This window comes from Hemicordylus capensis, chromosome 4 (assembly GCF_027244095.1).
Source record: "Hemicordylus capensis ecotype Gifberg chromosome 4, rHemCap1.1.pri, whole genome shotgun sequence".
NCBI lineage: Eukaryota > Metazoa > Chordata > Lepidosauria > Squamata > Cordylidae > Hemicordylus > Hemicordylus capensis.
The window spans coordinates 7769929-7787230 of NC_069660.1; the positions used below are offsets into that span (position 1 = coordinate 7769929).

The window sequence follows — 17302 nt, forward strand, 5'->3', positions numbered from 1 at the left end:
TGGCTGGGGATGCGGGGAGTGGTAGTCAATAACATCTGGGAATCCCTGTTACAGAGAACACTGATGTCAGCCACTGACCTGTTGATGACCTAGGACCGCAAAGGGGATGGAGAATGGCTAGAACACAATGGACATCTTTGCTGGGGATTGTTGATGCTGCCGACATCTGTATTTCCCAATTTGAAACATGAGCCTTGGTGGGCTTGCAATGCTCGACCCAATATAAGGCAAGTATTATGGCTCCAAATGTGCTTCTCTGGCTTGGATAAGAAGCTGACATTTGTCATTAGTACTAGGAAAACTACATTTCCCGCCACTCCTTGTGCTCGATATGCAGCCACAGATGTCAAAAAGGGTAGGAGGAAGAGAGATCTCGATCCTTTCCTCCATTCTATTGGTCCTGGAGAAGGAATCAAGGTAAAGGGAGCTGGTCTTGGGTAAACAGAATGAACTGTTCCCTTTGCTAAGCAGAGTTTGCCCTGGTTTGTATTTGAACGGGAGATATGTGTGAGCACTGTAAACTATTCCCCTTAGGGGATGAGGCTGCTCCAGGAAGAGCACCTGCCTGCTTGCATGCAGAAGATCCCAAGTTCCCTCCTTGGCAGCATCTCCAAAACCGAGCTGAGAGAGACTCCTGCCTGCAACTTTGGAGAAGCCACTGCCAGTCTGTGTAGACAATACTGAGCTAGGTGGATCAAGGGTCTGACTCGGTAGAAGGCAGCTTCCTCTGTTCCTATGAGGGGGTTGAAAGAAGGGAGGCAAGTTGGCCGGCAGGTGGCTGAGGGAGAGTATGGACCCTGTCATTCTCCCACTGACATCAATGGAGACAGGTTAAGGGTCTGAACCAGGCTCTGAATAAGCCAAGCTATTTTCTGAGTTTCAAGATGATTCTTCTGTTTTTCTGAGCTAAATTCTAAGCATGACTGGCGAGTTCTCATCAGAAGCTGATTTTGGATATGAGCTCTGGAAATGGTTGATAAGGGGTTGAGGGAAGAGCAGAGAGAAAACATGACTATACCAGCCCTACAAATGGCCTTGTTTGGAATAGGCACATTTCTAGGTAAGGCTAATCATAACAGAGTGTGACAGGAGTTTTCTCAGGAATTTCAAGCCACAAATAGCTGCTCCTGAATCACTTTGTTGTATCATTCATAGAAGGGCATGGGTCATTTTGAACCACAATAATGATCTTTTCTGCTTTATACAGAGTGCATGTGACAGCTCCAACAAGGAAAGGAGTATTTTAAGTTCAGGCTTCCTGTACATCAGTGAAGCATGAAGTTCACAACAATTACTTATTGTAACAGGAATACCACAGAAGCAAGCAGGAAGGGACAGGGCAAGCAACACTGATTACACTGTAAATCAGAACTGAAAGTAGGGGTGTGCACGGAACCGCAAAACTGTGGTCCGGCACTGGGGTGGGGGTAGCTTTAAGAGCGGGGGGCGAGGGCTTACTTACCCCTCCACTGCTTTCCCGCTCTGGCACCGCAATTGTAGGAGTAATTGGGGCGGCAGGATACCTCCCTGCTGCCCCTTCCCTGCTGTTGCTGTAAATAACTCCCAGGAGTCCTTTGCGCGCACACACATCGTGCGCGCACTTCACGTCTCTGTGACGTGTGCACGCACAAAGGACTCCTGGGAGTTTTTTACAGCAACAGCGGGGAAGAGGCGGCAGGGAGGTATCCTGCCGCCCCAATAACTCCTACAATTACGGCGCCAGAGCAGGAAAGCGGCAGGAGAGGTAAGTAAACCCTCCCACCGCTCTTAAAGCTACCCCCCACCTGAACAAGACCGCCCAGGTCCGGAGGCCTTTACAATGGCCTCCGGACCAGTCCGGGCCCATCCCTAACTGAAAGTGACTAGGCGGGGAACTAATTTTATGCAGACAATCCTTAGCTCACCTCTACATCTTGTTTGTTAGCAAGAACCAACAGCGGCACACCTTCCAGGACTTCACTGGTCACCATCTTCTCTGAGAGGAAAATGAAAGAGGTAAGAGAACATGAGAGACTGAAAGGGAGAGCCAGTATCAGTGTGTCACAACTAAAATGCTTTGGCAATGAGAATTAGGAGACATGATGGCATGCATGCCACTAAGAACATAAGAACAGCCCTGCTGGATCCGGCCCAAGGCCTGTCTAGTCCAGCATCTTGTTTCACACAGTGGCCCACCATGTGCCTCTGGGGAGCCCACAGGCAAGAGGTGAGAGCTGTTGCTCCCCTGCAACCAGTATTGAGAGGTATCATGCTTCTGAGGCTGGAAGGGGCCTACAGCCACCAGACTAGTAGCCATTGATAGACCTGTCCTCCATGAATTTGACTAAACCCCTTTTAAAGCCACCCATGCTGGTGGCCATCATCACATCCCATGGTACTGTGAAGAAGTACTTCTTCTTATCAGTCCTAAATTTACCGGCTTTCAGTTTCATGGGATGATCCCTGGTTCTAGTGTTGTGAGAGAGGGAGAAACATTTCTCTCTGTCCACTGTCTCCACTCCATGCATAATTTTATATACTTTGATCATGTCAGTGGTGAGTGACATGAATTGGATCCCTAGCATGGAATTGGCCTTTCTCACCACTGCCACGCACTGAGTCGACACTTTCGATGAGCTGTCCACAATGACCCCAAAATCCCTCTCCTAGTCAATCACCGACAGCTCAGATCCCATCAGCATATATATACATGGAGTTTTCTGACCCAATATGCATTACTTTACAGTTGCTTACATTGAACCACATTTGCCATTTTGTTGCCCACTACCCCAGTCTGGAGAGAACTTTTTGGAGCTCCTCACAATCTGGTGTGGGTTTCACTACCCTAAATAGTTTAGTGTCATCTGCAAATTTGGCCATTTCACTGCTTACCCTAACTTCTAGATCATTTATGAACAAAAGCACTGGTCCAAGTACAGATCCCTGGGGGCCCCACTTCTTACTTCCCTCCAATGTGAAAACTGTCCATTTATTCCTACCCTAACCTCAGTTTCCTGTCCTTCAACCAGTTACTGATCCTCACATGAAACCGTCACCTTATCCCATGACTGCTAAGTTTGCTCAAGAGCCTTTGGTGGTGAAGTTTGTCAAAAGCTTTTTGGAAAACCAAGTATACTATGTCAACCAGATCACCTTTATCCACATGCCTTTTGACACACTCAAAGAACTTCAAAAGGTCCATGAGACAAGACTTCCCCTTGCAGAAGCCATGCTGGCTCTCTTTCAGGAAGGCCTTTTCTTCTATATACTTAACCATTTTGTCCTTAAGTATGTTTTCCGTCAATTTATCTGGCACCAAAGTTAAGTTAACCGTAATTTCTTGGATCCCCCCTGAATCCCTTCTTGAAAATCAGAGTTAGGCTGGCTACTTTCCAGTCCTCTGGTACAGACCCTGATCGTAGGGAGAAGGTACATATTTTTGCTAGGATATCTGCAGTTTCACATTTGAGTTTCTTCAGAATTCTTGGGTGGATGCCATCTGGCGCTGGTGATTTGTTTATTTTTAGTTTTTCAAGACAGTTTGGAACATCTTCCTGCATCATCTCAGCTTGGTCCAGTTCTTCAGCCTCTAAACCTGAGAAGCTCAGTTCTGAAGAGGGTATATGGTCTGTATACTCCACCATGAAGACAGATGCAAACAACGCATTCAGCTTCTCTGGAATCTCCTTATCCTCCGTAATAATACCTTTTGTGTCCTCATCATCTAAAGGGCCAACCTCCTCCCTGGCAGGATTTCTACTTGTGATATATTTAAAGAAGTTTTTGTTATTCCCCATGACACTTCTAGCTATATGCTCCTCAAACTCTCTTTTTGCATCCCTTATTGTCTCCTTGCATTTCTTTTGCCAGAGTTTATGTTCCTTCCTGTTCTCTTCATTTGGGCAGGAATTCCATTTTCTGAAGGAAGTCTTCTTCCCTTTTATAGCTTCCCTATTTGTTAGTCATGCTGGCGAACGCCTGAACTTGGTGCCTTTCCTCCTTCTTGGTATACATTCCAACTGAGCTTCTATTATTGTGGTTTTAAATAAGTCTCATGCTTTCTGGAGTGATTTGACCCTTCTGACTTCCCTTCAGCTTCCCTTTTTACCAGTCACCTCTTTTTTGAGAAGTTTCCTCTTCTGAACTTCAGTACATCTGTATTGGACTTCTTTGACAATTCTCCACTCGCATATATGCTGAACTGAATCACACTATGGTCACTGTTCCCCAATGATTCTGCAACTCTTACATCTCGCACCAGGTCCTGGGTGCCACTCAGGATTAAGTCCAAGGTTGCCATCTCTCTGGCTGGTTCCGCAACTAACTGTTCTAAGGCACAGACATTTAGCATGTCTGGAAATCTGGCCTCTCTTTCATTACCTGAATGCGAGTTTACCCAGTCTATGTGAGGGCAGTTGAAGTCACCTATTATTACTGTTCTGTCTTTGCAATCTCTTATTTGTTTCTCCAACTCCAGGTCACTCTCAGTGTTTTGATCTGGAGGGTGATAGCATGTCCCTAGGACTCCTTTCAGTCCCCGTATTGTTACCCGTAATGATTCTGTGGAAGACTCCAGTCCACATAGGTTTGGATCAGTCAAACTTTCTGGTAGAAAACTCCCATGCATACTCCAAGAAAACAGCATTTTGAGCAAAACAGAGTAAGGGTGGTGTGCTGAAGATTAAGGCCCAAGCAATACAACTTCCCTGCAGTGACAACTGTGGAAGATATTTTCTTTTAAATACACCTGCTGTGTTAACAAATCCAAACAAACAAACAGGCTGGTTCAGATACAATCATTTTATGACTCCTGAGGAAGTGGACAAACTGCTTCGGACTGTACGTCCTACAACCTGTTCTCTTGACCCTTACCCAACTTGGCTTATCTCATCTGATAATCATATTATCAGAGAGGGTCTTGTAAATATTATAAATGCTCATTGTCTTATTATTAGACCACTAAACTACACTAGAGCCCTCAGAGTTAACTTATTACAGGCCTGTTTCTAATTTTCCATGGTTGGGCAAGGTAGTTGAGTGGGTGGTGGCCTCTCAGCTCCAGGCAATTTTGGATGATGCAGATTATCTAGACTCATTTCAAACTGGCTTTTGTATGGGCGATGAGGTTGAGACTGCCTTGGTCGGCCTGATGGATGATCTCCAACTGGCTATTGACAGGGAGTGTGACTCTGCTAACCCTCTTGAATCTCTCTGCGGCTTTCAATACCATCGGCCATGGAATCCTTCTGGACCACCTGAGGAAGGTGGGATTGGGTGGCACTGTTTTACAGTGGCTCTGCTCCTATCTCTCTGGCAGATTCCAAACGGTGTCGCTTGGAGACTGTTGTTCTACTAAGTGAGAATTAAAGTGTGGAATTCCACAAGGCTCCATACTGTCTCTAAAGCTCTTTAACATCTACATGAAACCGCTGGGAGAGATCATCAGGTTTGGTACTGGGTGTTATCAATATGCTGATGACACCCAGATTTCCATGCCGACTTCTTCAGGAAATGGCATATCTTCCTTAAATGCCTGTCTGGAGGCAGTAATGGGCTGGATGGGGGATAAGAAACTTAAGAAAGTTGAATCCAAATAAGATGGAGGTACTGATTGTAGGGGGACAGGACCCAAGAGATGGTTTATATCTACCTATTCTGGATGGGGTTACACTCCCCCTGAAAGATCATGTACATAGCTTGGGAGTGCTCCTGGACCCAAAGCTCTCCCTGGTTTCTCGGGTGGAGGTGGTGGCCAGAAGTGCTTTTTATCAGCTTCGGCTGATACGTCAGCTACATCCATTTCTAGAGGCGAATGACCTTAAAACAGTGGTATAAATGCTGGTAACCTCCAGGCTTGACTACTCTTAATGCACTCTACGTGGGGCTGCCTTTGTACGAATTGGTACAGAATGCCTTTCTGTACATTTGGTACAGAATGCGGCAGCCAGATTGGTCTCTGGGACAACACTAAGGGACCACATAACACCTTGCACTGACTGCCAATACGTTTCCATATGAAGTACAAAGTACTGGTTCTTACCTATAAAGCCCATAACAGCTTAGGTCCAGGCTATTTAAGAGAGCGCCTCCTTTGTCATAAACCCTGCCACCTGTTACGATCTTCTGGAGAGGTCCGGTTATGGATGCCACCAGCTTGTTTGGTGGCGACCTATGACTGGGCTTTCTCTGCGGCTGCCCCAGGGCTTTGGAATATGCTCCTTACTGAAATAAAAGCATCTCCTTCTCTGTTTGTTTTCCAGGAAGAACCTCAAGACTCTCCTGTTTATGAAGACTTTTAATTAGAATTAATTTTAATAATTTTAAAAACTTATTTTAACATATCTATTTTATTCTGTTTTTATTGTCATGTATTTTAATTTGTTAATTTTAAATATTTTAAATTTTGTACACCGCCTAGAGCTGTATATATCAGGCGGTATAGAAATATGATAGACAGACAGATAGATAGATAATCAGGGATTAAGAGATGTTGGCTCAGTTCACCAGCCAGACAAAATATTTTACTCATCACATGGTTCCTTGAGCTTTGTTGGTACAATACTTGTCAAGATGTTTTTTTCAACTCATCATGGACAAGTAGACTAGTGCTTTTCCTGAGCCATTGATATTTCAAAACAAGACAGGCTCTGCCAATGGATACAGATTAAGATGTTAGTTTATTTTCAAACTTTGAGAATAAGGCAGGATTGCCTGGTGCAAAGCCATGATCAGAAGAATCATCCTTTTGACCCCCGTGTGTCAAGAGGAGGGGAGACTGCACACACCCTAGGCTAGGAGATACCATACAGAGTCAGCAATCGATCCTGGCTCTGTGTTACCTCTGAACCAGTCTATGTTTTTTCTGTTGCTATAACTGAGATCACAGAGAAGCCTCCCATCCCTGTACAACTACTTTCCCCTTCCAGTGTGTTACAGTGAGCACACTCCCACTGCAAATGTTAACTTTATTTTTTTTTTTTACACCCTGCTTCTATTTTTTGTGGAGCTGGCAAATCATTGTCCTTACTCCATAAGAGAATTAACCTGTTACTGTTTCAGCAGAGGACTCTGGGAACATTAGTAGGAATAGTCTGATTATTTGACAGTTGTATTTAAGAAACAAGCCCCATACTCAATTAGTCCTGCTTACTGTAAATAGTTACACTGACAGAAGCAAGTGCATCTTTTTATACACACACTTGTCTATTTAGAGAGCTCTCATGGATCATCTGGGCTCTTCACAATGCCAAAGCTGAGTTCTGAAGCACTGAACAGTGCCTGCCATCAGACAAAGGAGAAGGCTCTGCTTTTCCCAAATAAACTATTTTTTAAACATCTCCCTCTTCTAGGCCAGTTCTGTGAAAACTCACCAAAAGCTCGCTTAGATTCTGAAAGCCTCTCTTCATCAGTGGAATCAATAACATAGATGACACCATGGGACTCTGCATAATACTGAAAGGAGAACACAGGAATTAACCCACCAAGGAGAAGTGAAGATTCCTTTCCTCTAGTGATGTGTCATGGAATTACAGGGCCAGAAAGGCACTGAGTCCAACTCTCTTTCAGAGACATGACTTTTCATACATCCACAGACTTTTCATAAATCCACTGAACTGTGGTCCCATCCCGTTCTTAGAGGAAGAACTGAATGTAAACGTAAAATGCTTAATATAATTTATTTATTCGATTTCTATACCGACCTTCCAAAAATGGCTAAGGGTGGTTTACACAGAGAAATAATACATAAATAAGATGTCTAAATAAATAATATAATATAAATAAATAATATAATGCCTTTATAGAGTTGGAAAATATCAGTTATTTCAGGTCCCAGGAGATCTGAACATTAATATAGCCACAAAATCTTTTTCTAAATGTAACACAGGAAAACATGTTCTGTCATTAGAACAAAACTTACAGGGATAGTAAAACAATACCTTTATCAGAAAAACAAAAAAAAAATGCATTTTTTTTAGCATCAACTGGCCCTAATAAAGGTATTATTTTTGTATCCCTGTGAAATCCTTTTCTGTTCTTGGGGAAATGGTTTAACCAACAAACAACAACTATTTATATATCACTTTTCAACAAAAGTTTCCAAAGCAGTTTACATAGAGAAATAATAAATAAATAAGATGGCTCCCTGTCCCCAAAGGGCTCACAATCTAAAATGAAACATAGGGTAGACACCAGCAACCGTCACTGGAGGTACTGTGCTGGGGTTGGATAAGGCCAGTTACAGTACTCTCACCCTGCTAAATAAAGAGAATCACCACGTTAAAAAGGTGCCTCATTTTAGTTTCGGATTCTATGCCACAGTCTTCTGCCACTCGTAATACTGCAGTCCCAATGTTCATATAAATGCAATCTTAAACCACCAGAGATATGCACTGTCCCAAAGTAATTTGTGAGATTGTACTGAGATGGCATTTCACTCTCCTGGGCCAAGCCACTGCAGTATCTGAGTTTTGCTTGGCTGTTTCAAGACACTTTACATGTAACACGTTTTATCCTTCCGAGGGAGGGAGCCTGCAGCTCAACGGCAGAAGACAGGCTTAGCGTACACAAGGTCCCAGTTTCAAGCCCTGACCTCTGACTGGCTCCTAAACCCTGCAGAGCTGCTGCTAGTAAGCACAGATAATCCTGAGGCAGGCAGGTGGACTGGCTCCATGTAAAGCAGCTTCATATGTTTGTATATGTATAACCTGGGTTCTCTACACTGACTGGGTATCACAGCTGACACTTAGAGATTAGCTACGAGCACCTACCTTATCCCAGAGAGACTGTAGTTCCTCTTGACCTCCAAGATCCCAGAACATAAGCCTGGCTTTGCCCACATCGATAGTGCCAACTGGAAGACAAGCAGGCAATCTAATATGGACATCTTTGTATAAAGACCAACCTAAGTACACACATGCACAGTTACCCATGCAAACCTTTAGAGCAACTACAAATAGATACTTTTGACAGCTATTTGGTCTCTCTTTTTTAAACTTAAAGCTCCCCCACCAAAGCAGTTCATCTTGTCTTTTCTCTCCCTTCAACAAACGAGATCTGCTTACTGTTTAAGCCCACAGTGGTTGTGATTTTCGATAAACTCATTCCTTTGTAGCTCTTGTTAAATCTTGTTTTAGTCTGTTCAAGGAAGGTCTGAAAGGTGAGTAAGTGAGAAGAGAATAAAGCAGGTTAAGGTGCTTTGTGGAAAACAGAAATCTTACTCTGAATCTTGGAAACCAAGTGTGATAAATCTGCAAAAAGGAATTAGGTTCCTCTAGCTAATAACCCAAAACTTTGTGCTCAAATAAGCAATTTGTATAATTCAGCAATTCAGGATCTGAAGCCACAGACTGAAGCTGGTTTGTATGCCAGAGCTTGAGGAAACAATGGCTACACATTAGATCTGAAGCCCCAAATTATGGCTTGGGATGCTGCTCCACCCTTGGAGGTAGCTGTTTGGGACAGCATCAAGGGATCTATCAGAGAAGGCGGGGGAAGAGAAAAACCATACATTCCAGAGTTTGCATGTACATCTGGAGCAGAAACCACATTTTGGTGTTACATCAGAATAAACCTTTTTGTCATTTTCCAGATACTTCTTCTGCAAAAATCTTACACAAATGTGTCAGAACTCAAAGGAATCAAGGGCCAGGATCTTTACATGCTCTTAGAACGCAAAGACATTGGGGATCAATGTGCCAGACATTCTCACAGATTCAAACCAATAGAGAACCTAGGAAAGGTGGACAAGTGACCAGGCCACCTACGGACATTACTGTACAATTCTTTTAAAAGGATTTATCCTGCTAAAATTAAATTAGCGTGAATGTAGCTCACTTCATCTAGCATAGGCAGCTCACTTCATAGGTCTTGACAAGTTTTCTTTGGATTCAGAAGCCAGTCCAATTATTTAGGAGTCAGAAAACAGATACTTGACAAAATTACCAATGGACATTGTGCAGGGGGGTAAATGGATTTCTCCTTACCCTCCCTCTGCACAACATCCATTGGTAATTTTACCCCCTTTACAAGTAAAAGAACAAAAATCCCACAGTTAAATTTCTAGATGCCATGGCTTCTTGGTGTCTGAGATGTGTCAAGCCCTGATCCAACACATCTGAAATCACTGTTATATCTGGGAAGAAACTAGCCAATGCAGCAGAAAGAGAAAAGAGGGGCCCTTGTTTGCCCACCACAAAAATCAGCACTGGTACACACCGTTTTCCCAGCATTGTCCAGTCCAAGGATCAAGATGCAATATTCGTCCCGCCGAAACATGTACTTGTACAGCCCAGACAGCAGAGTATACATCCTGCTCCTACAAACAAAACAGCAGATACAAGACTGAAAGAAATGAGCTCCTTCCCCAGCTCTTTCTGTCATTCTTGGCACAATTTGAGAAACACCAGAGCCCTTTTACATGTTACTCCACTTACGTGGTAGCTGCTTGTCCATAAGTAACTCTTACATACTTGGGGGTAATAGTTTAAATGGCCCAAACACACAGATCTGGATCACAGTATTGGGATCAGAGAAAACTCTGCAGGAAATATTCAAACAAACAGGTTCAAACCTTGTTGATGGGTTATTTTAACATGATCCTAGACTTGTAAGGAACTCTAACAGGCCTCCTTTCATCCCCCAGGTCCCAGTGATTGTTCCAGAAATAGTATCTCTGGACAAGTTTTTTTTAATTGCATATATTTTTGTAAAAACAAACAAAAAAACCTTCAGAAAACAAATAATAAAAGGTCAAAGAAGAAAGGAGCTCTTTTCCAGGATCTTCTCTTTATCAGAATTTTCTCCTGCCTTGTTGGGACAAGACTACAATCCTGATTGCTGTAGCAGACATGAGGAAAAGATGCACAACTGGACCACTGGAACTAGAGTGAAAGATGTAGGCAAGGGATGTTGCCTAATGTCCTGGTTCTCTTACAACTATCAGCAAAACCTCCAGGGCTGGATCATGCAACCCTGAGCCAAAAAAGCAGAACTGATGACTCTTTAACACAGTGCCATCAGTAGGTTGGAGGGCATATCATGGAGCCATTTTGCTGAACTGAAATAGAACTAGGTTTGGTTAGTGCCTGGATCCCCAGAAGGATCACTTGGGAACCCCATGCATGTGGCCTTGAGTTCTGTGATGGAAGAAAAGAGGGATATACGTTAAAATAACAAAAATCAATATACATGGGGCTTTACAGAAATTGAGAAGGAGGGAGTTCCATGCTCCAAAGAAGAGTATGAGATCCATATGTGGATGCATATGGCATAATCATATAAAGCTGCCTTATACCAGCTTGGGCCATTAGTGTCTGAGGCAGGAGTCTTTCCTATCATCTGGGATCCTTTTAGCGGGAGATGTCAGGGCCTGAATCGGCATGCAAAGCATGTATTCAGCCACTGAGCTATTGACCCTAGGCCAAGGGAAGGAAATGCAGGACATATGGATGTTAGCAAATGCTGTTGCAAACACTTTAAGGTCTCTTTTGACAACAGCTCTTTTGTCCATGTTAATCCCCAGCTATATTTGGTAGTAAATAAATTCTCCGGTTTACAGGCTATGTTTTCAAAACCACACACAGAGAACAATGATGAGAATAATGATACGAGCATCAAGTATCTGCAGCTGGTGTGGTTTTTCGATAAAGTATATATACTGAACAAAGGCAGAAAAGTCTATGTGATTGCTTTACTTTCCTCATACGTAACTATATTTGGCATCTACTGAGAACAGTAAAGATATGCCTAAATTCAACTTTCTAAGAGTGTTTTCTTTAACTGTATACAAAGACAGGGAATGACATTAAAGCTTTAAAAAAAAATTAGGAAGTGAGATATATCTGAATGAATACCAAGCACAACCAGCCAATCTATTTATACACAGTGAATGCAAACTTGAGATAAGCAGATTAGTCACTGAAAAAAAGATTTAGTGTAGGTATCCAGACTATATTGTTTGCCTAACTAGTTACATTCTGCTGAGGTTTCGTCTCAGTCTGACAATGTAGTCTTTGAATAACTGGTTTAGATTTCCTGCAGAGGAAAGGCAGCCGTGCCATGCCACACAAAACAGGCAATGAAACAGATGATCCTAAAAAGATTCTACGACCTGATAAAGAGAGATCTGAAGCGCATGCACAACTGTGTAGATTCAGTAAGGGTGTTGCTTGCCAGTTCTGTTTACAAAAGACAGCTGGCAGGGGTATAGCTATAATTGAGCAGATAGGTTCAAAGAACCCGGGCCCCCATGCTCCTGAGGACCGCCCAGCTCTACCCCTCCCTATCTTCTTCATTATCTCCCTCACCCCAGGGGCCACCAGAGGAAGGGGTGAACACGGCCCCTCTCGCCTAGCTATGCCCCTGACAGCTGGTTAAACAAAACTCTTCCCCCGCATTGCATCCAGCTCCTAAGACAACAGGCAAGCATTCAATCAATACTAATTCTTACAGTTAGTACTGCAGTGCAGCTCACAGCACAATGTTAAAAAACATCCAGTAAAAACACATAAAACACAGCAAACAAATCACAAAACAAATATACAAAATACAACACAAAACATTTCAAGAACTTTTCTCTAATCCATTTTAACATCAGTTTTAAAAAGTCTGAGTGAACAGAAAGGTCTTCACCTGTCATCAAGTAGAACAAAGTGATGTAAAGACTTTAGAGCAGGGCCTTCCAACTTTGGGTTAAGACCAGCCCTGCTGGATCAGGCCAAGGCCTATCTAGTCCACCATCCTGTTTCCCACAGTGGCCCACCAGATGCCTCCGAGAAGCCCACAGGCAAGAGGTGAGGGCATGCCCTTTCTCCTGCTGTTGCTCCCCTGCAACTGGTATTCAGAGGCATCCTGCCTCCGAGCCTGGAGATAGCCTATAGCAATCAAGACTAATAGCCAGTGAAAGACCTGCCCTCCATAAATTTGTAGAAGCCCTGTTTAAAGCCATCCAAGCTGATGGCCTTCATCACATCCCATAACAGATGGCCAACTGCTTTTGGAGCCTTATGGAACTCCATACTTCAGTTCTCACTTTGCAGAGCAGCAGTCTCCAAGCAACACCATCTAGAATCTACCAGAGAGTTAGGAACAGAACCACTGTAAAACAGTGCCACCCAATTCCACCTCCCTGAGGCAACTCAGGAGGATACCATGGCCAATGTTATCCAAAGTTGCCAAGAGGTCCAAAAGCAGTGTTCCCTCTAACAGGGATTCCCAGGTGTTGTTGACTACAGCTTCTAGAATCTCCAGCTGCAATGGCTTTTGCTTGGGGATTCTGGGAGTTGTAGTCAACTACACCTGGGAATCCCTGTTAGAGGGAACACTGTCCAAAAGGATGTGGAGATAATCCATCAGGCTGACCAAGGCCGTATCAACCCCATAACCCCAAAGCCAGTTTGAAATAGGTCTAGATAATCTGTATCCATCCAAAACTGCTTGGTTGTGGAAAACAGCCAAGAACCAAAATTTCAGCAAGACAATAGGGATGTGCATGGAACCAGCTTGGAGGCGCTTTATGGGCCTCTGAACTGGTTAAAAGAACCAACGGTTCCTCTGGCTTGATGGTAGCGGGGGTCTATCTTTAAGAGCAGGGGAGGATGCACTTATCCTCCTGCCGCTTTCCCCCATCCGGAGTCTGTTTCTCTAACAGCTAATCAGGGTGGCAGCATATGTCCCTGCCACCCCATTGCCTGGATATGGCTATAAGTTCCAGATGCTCTTGTGCGCACTGCCTGCACACATGCTGGAGCACAGGCGTGTCTGGAACTTCCTGCCATATCCAGCCAATGGGGCAGCAGGGAGGTACGCTGCCACCCTGACTAGCTGTTACAGAAATGGACACCGACAGGGGAAAGCGGCAGGAGGAGTAGGTGCACCCTCCCCTGCTCTTAAAATGGCACCCCCACCACTTTCAAGCCTCTCCCCGCAGTTCCGTGCACATCCCTGCAGGACAAGCTATTTTGCTCAAGTGTGGGCAGATGGCCATTGCCACACTTCATGACTCAGCGATGCGTTTTAAATTTATAAAGCAAGACTCTGTAGTCAGGATCTCTTTAACAGTAAAGACATAACTAACACATGTTCACATTCCTGAGTATGCACTCTTTGTTCTAAAATAAAAATATGAATCGGGATGCCAGAATAACTTTTGTATACAAAAAGAACATTAATGGCTGAATTAATCCCGCCATGCCTGGTAAAAATAGTGTGCTATCAAGTCAATTCCGACTCCTGGAGCCCACAGAGCCCTGTGGTTTTCTTTGGTAAAATACAGGAGGGGTTTACCATTGCCTCCTCCCACACAGTGTGAGATTATGCCTTTCAGCATCTTCCTATAGCGCTGCTGCCCGATATAGTACCAGTGGGGATTCGAACCGGCAACCTTATGCTTGTTACTTAAGCATTTTCTTGCTGCGCCACTTCACTTAGAAGGTGCCATGCCTGGAATGGACCTATATTAACTGCCAACTGGCTCTAAAGATTCAGCTTCCACTGAAACAACACTTGCCATTTCAAAGCAACAAGGCCTAGAAATGAACTGATGCAACAAAAGAAAAGGGAAAGTATTCTTTTGATGGGAAAACTGCTGTGAATTGCCCTTGCCTACAAGCTTTTAAGTGGTGAACAAATGACCATCTGTTGTGGGGGTTGTTTATTTATTTATCTTCTAAATATAATTCTCTAAGACATACCCATGCTAATCCCATGCGTGGCAGCTCTCGCGAGGGTTCGAAGAGCTGCCGGATAGCCATGGGTGAGGGCAGGAGGGAAGAACATAGTGGCCAGAAAGCAGCGATGAAGAAGGAGAAAAAGTGGGCCAGTGGTGGCAGGGAGGGTGTGGAAGCGGGCGGTCAGGTGGCGGGGAGAAGCGAGTCAGCCGGCCCGGCAGCCTAAAAGTGGCGGCGGCGGGAGAAGCCAGCTGGCCGGCCAAAAAGCGGTCGGGGAGAAAAAGGTAGTGGTGGCAGTGGGTGAGCAGGCTGGCAGTGCAGGTGCTCTGCGCCTGGCCCAGCTAGTTTTATTTAACATGTTTATATATCACCGGTTACAGAAGTCTCTAGACAGTTTACAAAAAAGTTCTAAGTTTGGAATAGATTACCTTATGAAGCAACTCACTAGATCAGGACTGTAAACAGACACTCACCTGGCTTTGGCAAGATAAGAAGATTTACAAAAGTTGGGTTTTCCCCTCTTCTAAAACTACAAATTCTTATTATAGGTCTATGTGGTCAAAAACTTCCCAGTGGCCTGGTATCTTTTGTGGACTGATGGCAATGCAACAGATCTTCTGCCTAATCTCTAAGAATGACATCTAGCAGAGTTTGTTTGAAGAGAGACAAGGCTTTTGAAAAAATGCACCTCCCATTAGGGATGTGCATGCAACCACAGCAGGGAGGCTTGAAGGTGGCAGGGGTCTATCTTTAAGAGCGGGGGAGGGTGCACTTACCCCTCCCACCGCTTTTCCCCTGCTGGCATCCGTGTTTTTCAAAGCCCATTGGGGCGGCAGCATACCTCCCTGCCACCCTCATCTTCAGGATATGACCAGAAGTCGCTGATGCGCCTGCTGATGCGACTTCTGGTCATATCCGGGAAATGAGGGCAACCGGGCAGCATGGAGGGGGGGAATGGGGAAAGCAGCAGCGGCCGGGGGAATGTACCCTTCGAACTGGAAGAAACGCCGGTTCCGTGCACATCCCTAACTCCCACCATCCCTAGCCACAAAGCCCTTTGGCCCCTGCTCTAAATAAGCAGGTCATGAAGAGGGTGATGACTCCCACTACGTAGGGGCTCCCAATCTTTATATGTGTGTGTTTGTGTGAGTAGCATGAATTTAACAACAAGCTGCAAAGATAAAGACAAACATTACAGTTCTAGAATCAAAAAGAGTAAACCTACGACGTAAGGAGTTCCCAATCTTTACTGTTGTGGCTGGAGATGATAGGAATTGTAGCCCAACACCATCTAAAGACCCAAGGTAAGGAACCCCTTTTCCAAGCACTGCTCTACATTGGTGTGTGAATATACTAACTTGGTTCATTTGAGAATTTTAAATGACATTTCCTGTTGAGAAAGACCAAGCTTCTCCCAAAAGGCATCAGAAACCACAGATTCCTAACAGGGGCTTATGGAACAGCCTACCCAGTGAAGTTCCCTTGGTTTCATCACTTTGTTCTTTTAGATGCCAGGTAAAGACCTTTTTGTTCACACAGGACTTTTAAATTTGGGTTTTCAAATTTGGATTTTCAGATTTGTTCTCATTTTTAACTAATTTTAAAAGTTTTAAAGCTGTTTTGTATTGTATTTTGTTCCCCCCCCTTTTTTTGGGGGGGGTCTATTATGACCTAATGGCACAGTAGGGAAATGACTTGACTAGCAAGCCAGAAGTTGCCAGTTCGAATCCCTGCTGAAACACCTATATTGGGCAGCAGCGATATAGGAAAGATGCTGAAAGGCATCATCTCCTACTGCATGGGAGGAGGCAATGGCAACCCCCTCCTGTATTCTACCAAAGACAACCACAGGGCTCTCTGGGCACCGGGAGTCGACACCGACTCAAGGGCACACTTTACCTTTACCTGTTATGATTAAATGTGTTATGTGTTTTTATGGTATGTTTTAATCCTCTGTTATGAGTCACCCAGAGAACAATGTGTTATGGGGCGGCTTAGAAACGATGTTTATTATTATCATTCTCCAGGTCTGGTCCCTCAGATGATGTAGGACTACAACTCCCATCGTCCCCAGCAGAACCCCTCTCCTCCTCCTCCTCCTCGTGGACTTTCTGTCTGTCTCTCAGGAGCAGCATCTGGAGGCCTCTCGTTTCCCTGCCCGCCCTTCCTCGTTCCGCCTCCGCTGGATAACTGCTGCTGAGGAGGAGGAAGAGGCGCCGCCTCCCCAACCCCAGCCGACAACTCTGGGGCTCGGGCCTCCGCACCTCTCCCCGTCCGACCTCTGCTCAAGCAGGGACAGAGAGAATATTGGGTGCCGGCCGGCTAGGCCAGCCCCGGCCAAGGGCCTTCCGCGCCGCCCGTCCTACCTGTCTCCTCAGCGGCTCACACGGCCGCCTTCCTCACGACCCCGCCTCCGAGAAACACCCGCGCGGGGTATCCTGGGATGCGCAGTCCTCCCCCGCGGCGCGGAAGCCTGCCTTTCCCCTCCTTCTCAGGCGTCGAGGGAGGAGAGCACTACCACTCCCAAAGTGCACCGCGCTCACCCTTCTGCGCCCGCTTCCGCGAATGACGCTTCCTTACTGCCGCTGTAGCACCGCTTTCCCCATTTAACCATACTGAGCATGCTCAGATGCACAGTGTATGACTCGTTGATGGAT

General features: G+C 44.9%; 1 protein-coding gene across 9 annotated transcripts in view; it reads right to left on the reverse strand.

Moving 5' to 3' along the window:
* Positions 1-17288, reverse strand: part of ARFRP1 (ADP ribosylation factor related protein 1) — a 55477-nt gene extending 38189 nt beyond the window's left edge. Inside the window, exons 1-6 of one of the 9 annotated variants that reach the window (XR_008320790.1) lie at positions 17012-17270; positions 10195-10294; positions 9042-9129; positions 8748-8830; positions 7350-7431; positions 1905-1970 (exon numbers count right to left, since the gene is read on the reverse strand). Coding sequence is in view for 8 of the 9 variants with exons in the window: in XM_053313696.1 (XP_053169671.1) it covers positions 1905-1975; positions 7350-7431; positions 8748-8830; positions 9042-9129; positions 10195-10287 (417 nt within the window). In the remaining variant the exon portion in view is untranslated. The other 8 variants (XM_053313696.1, XM_053313694.1, XM_053313695.1 and 5 more) reach the window with 8 other exon arrangements.
* Positions 17289-17302: the final 14 nt, after the last annotated feature.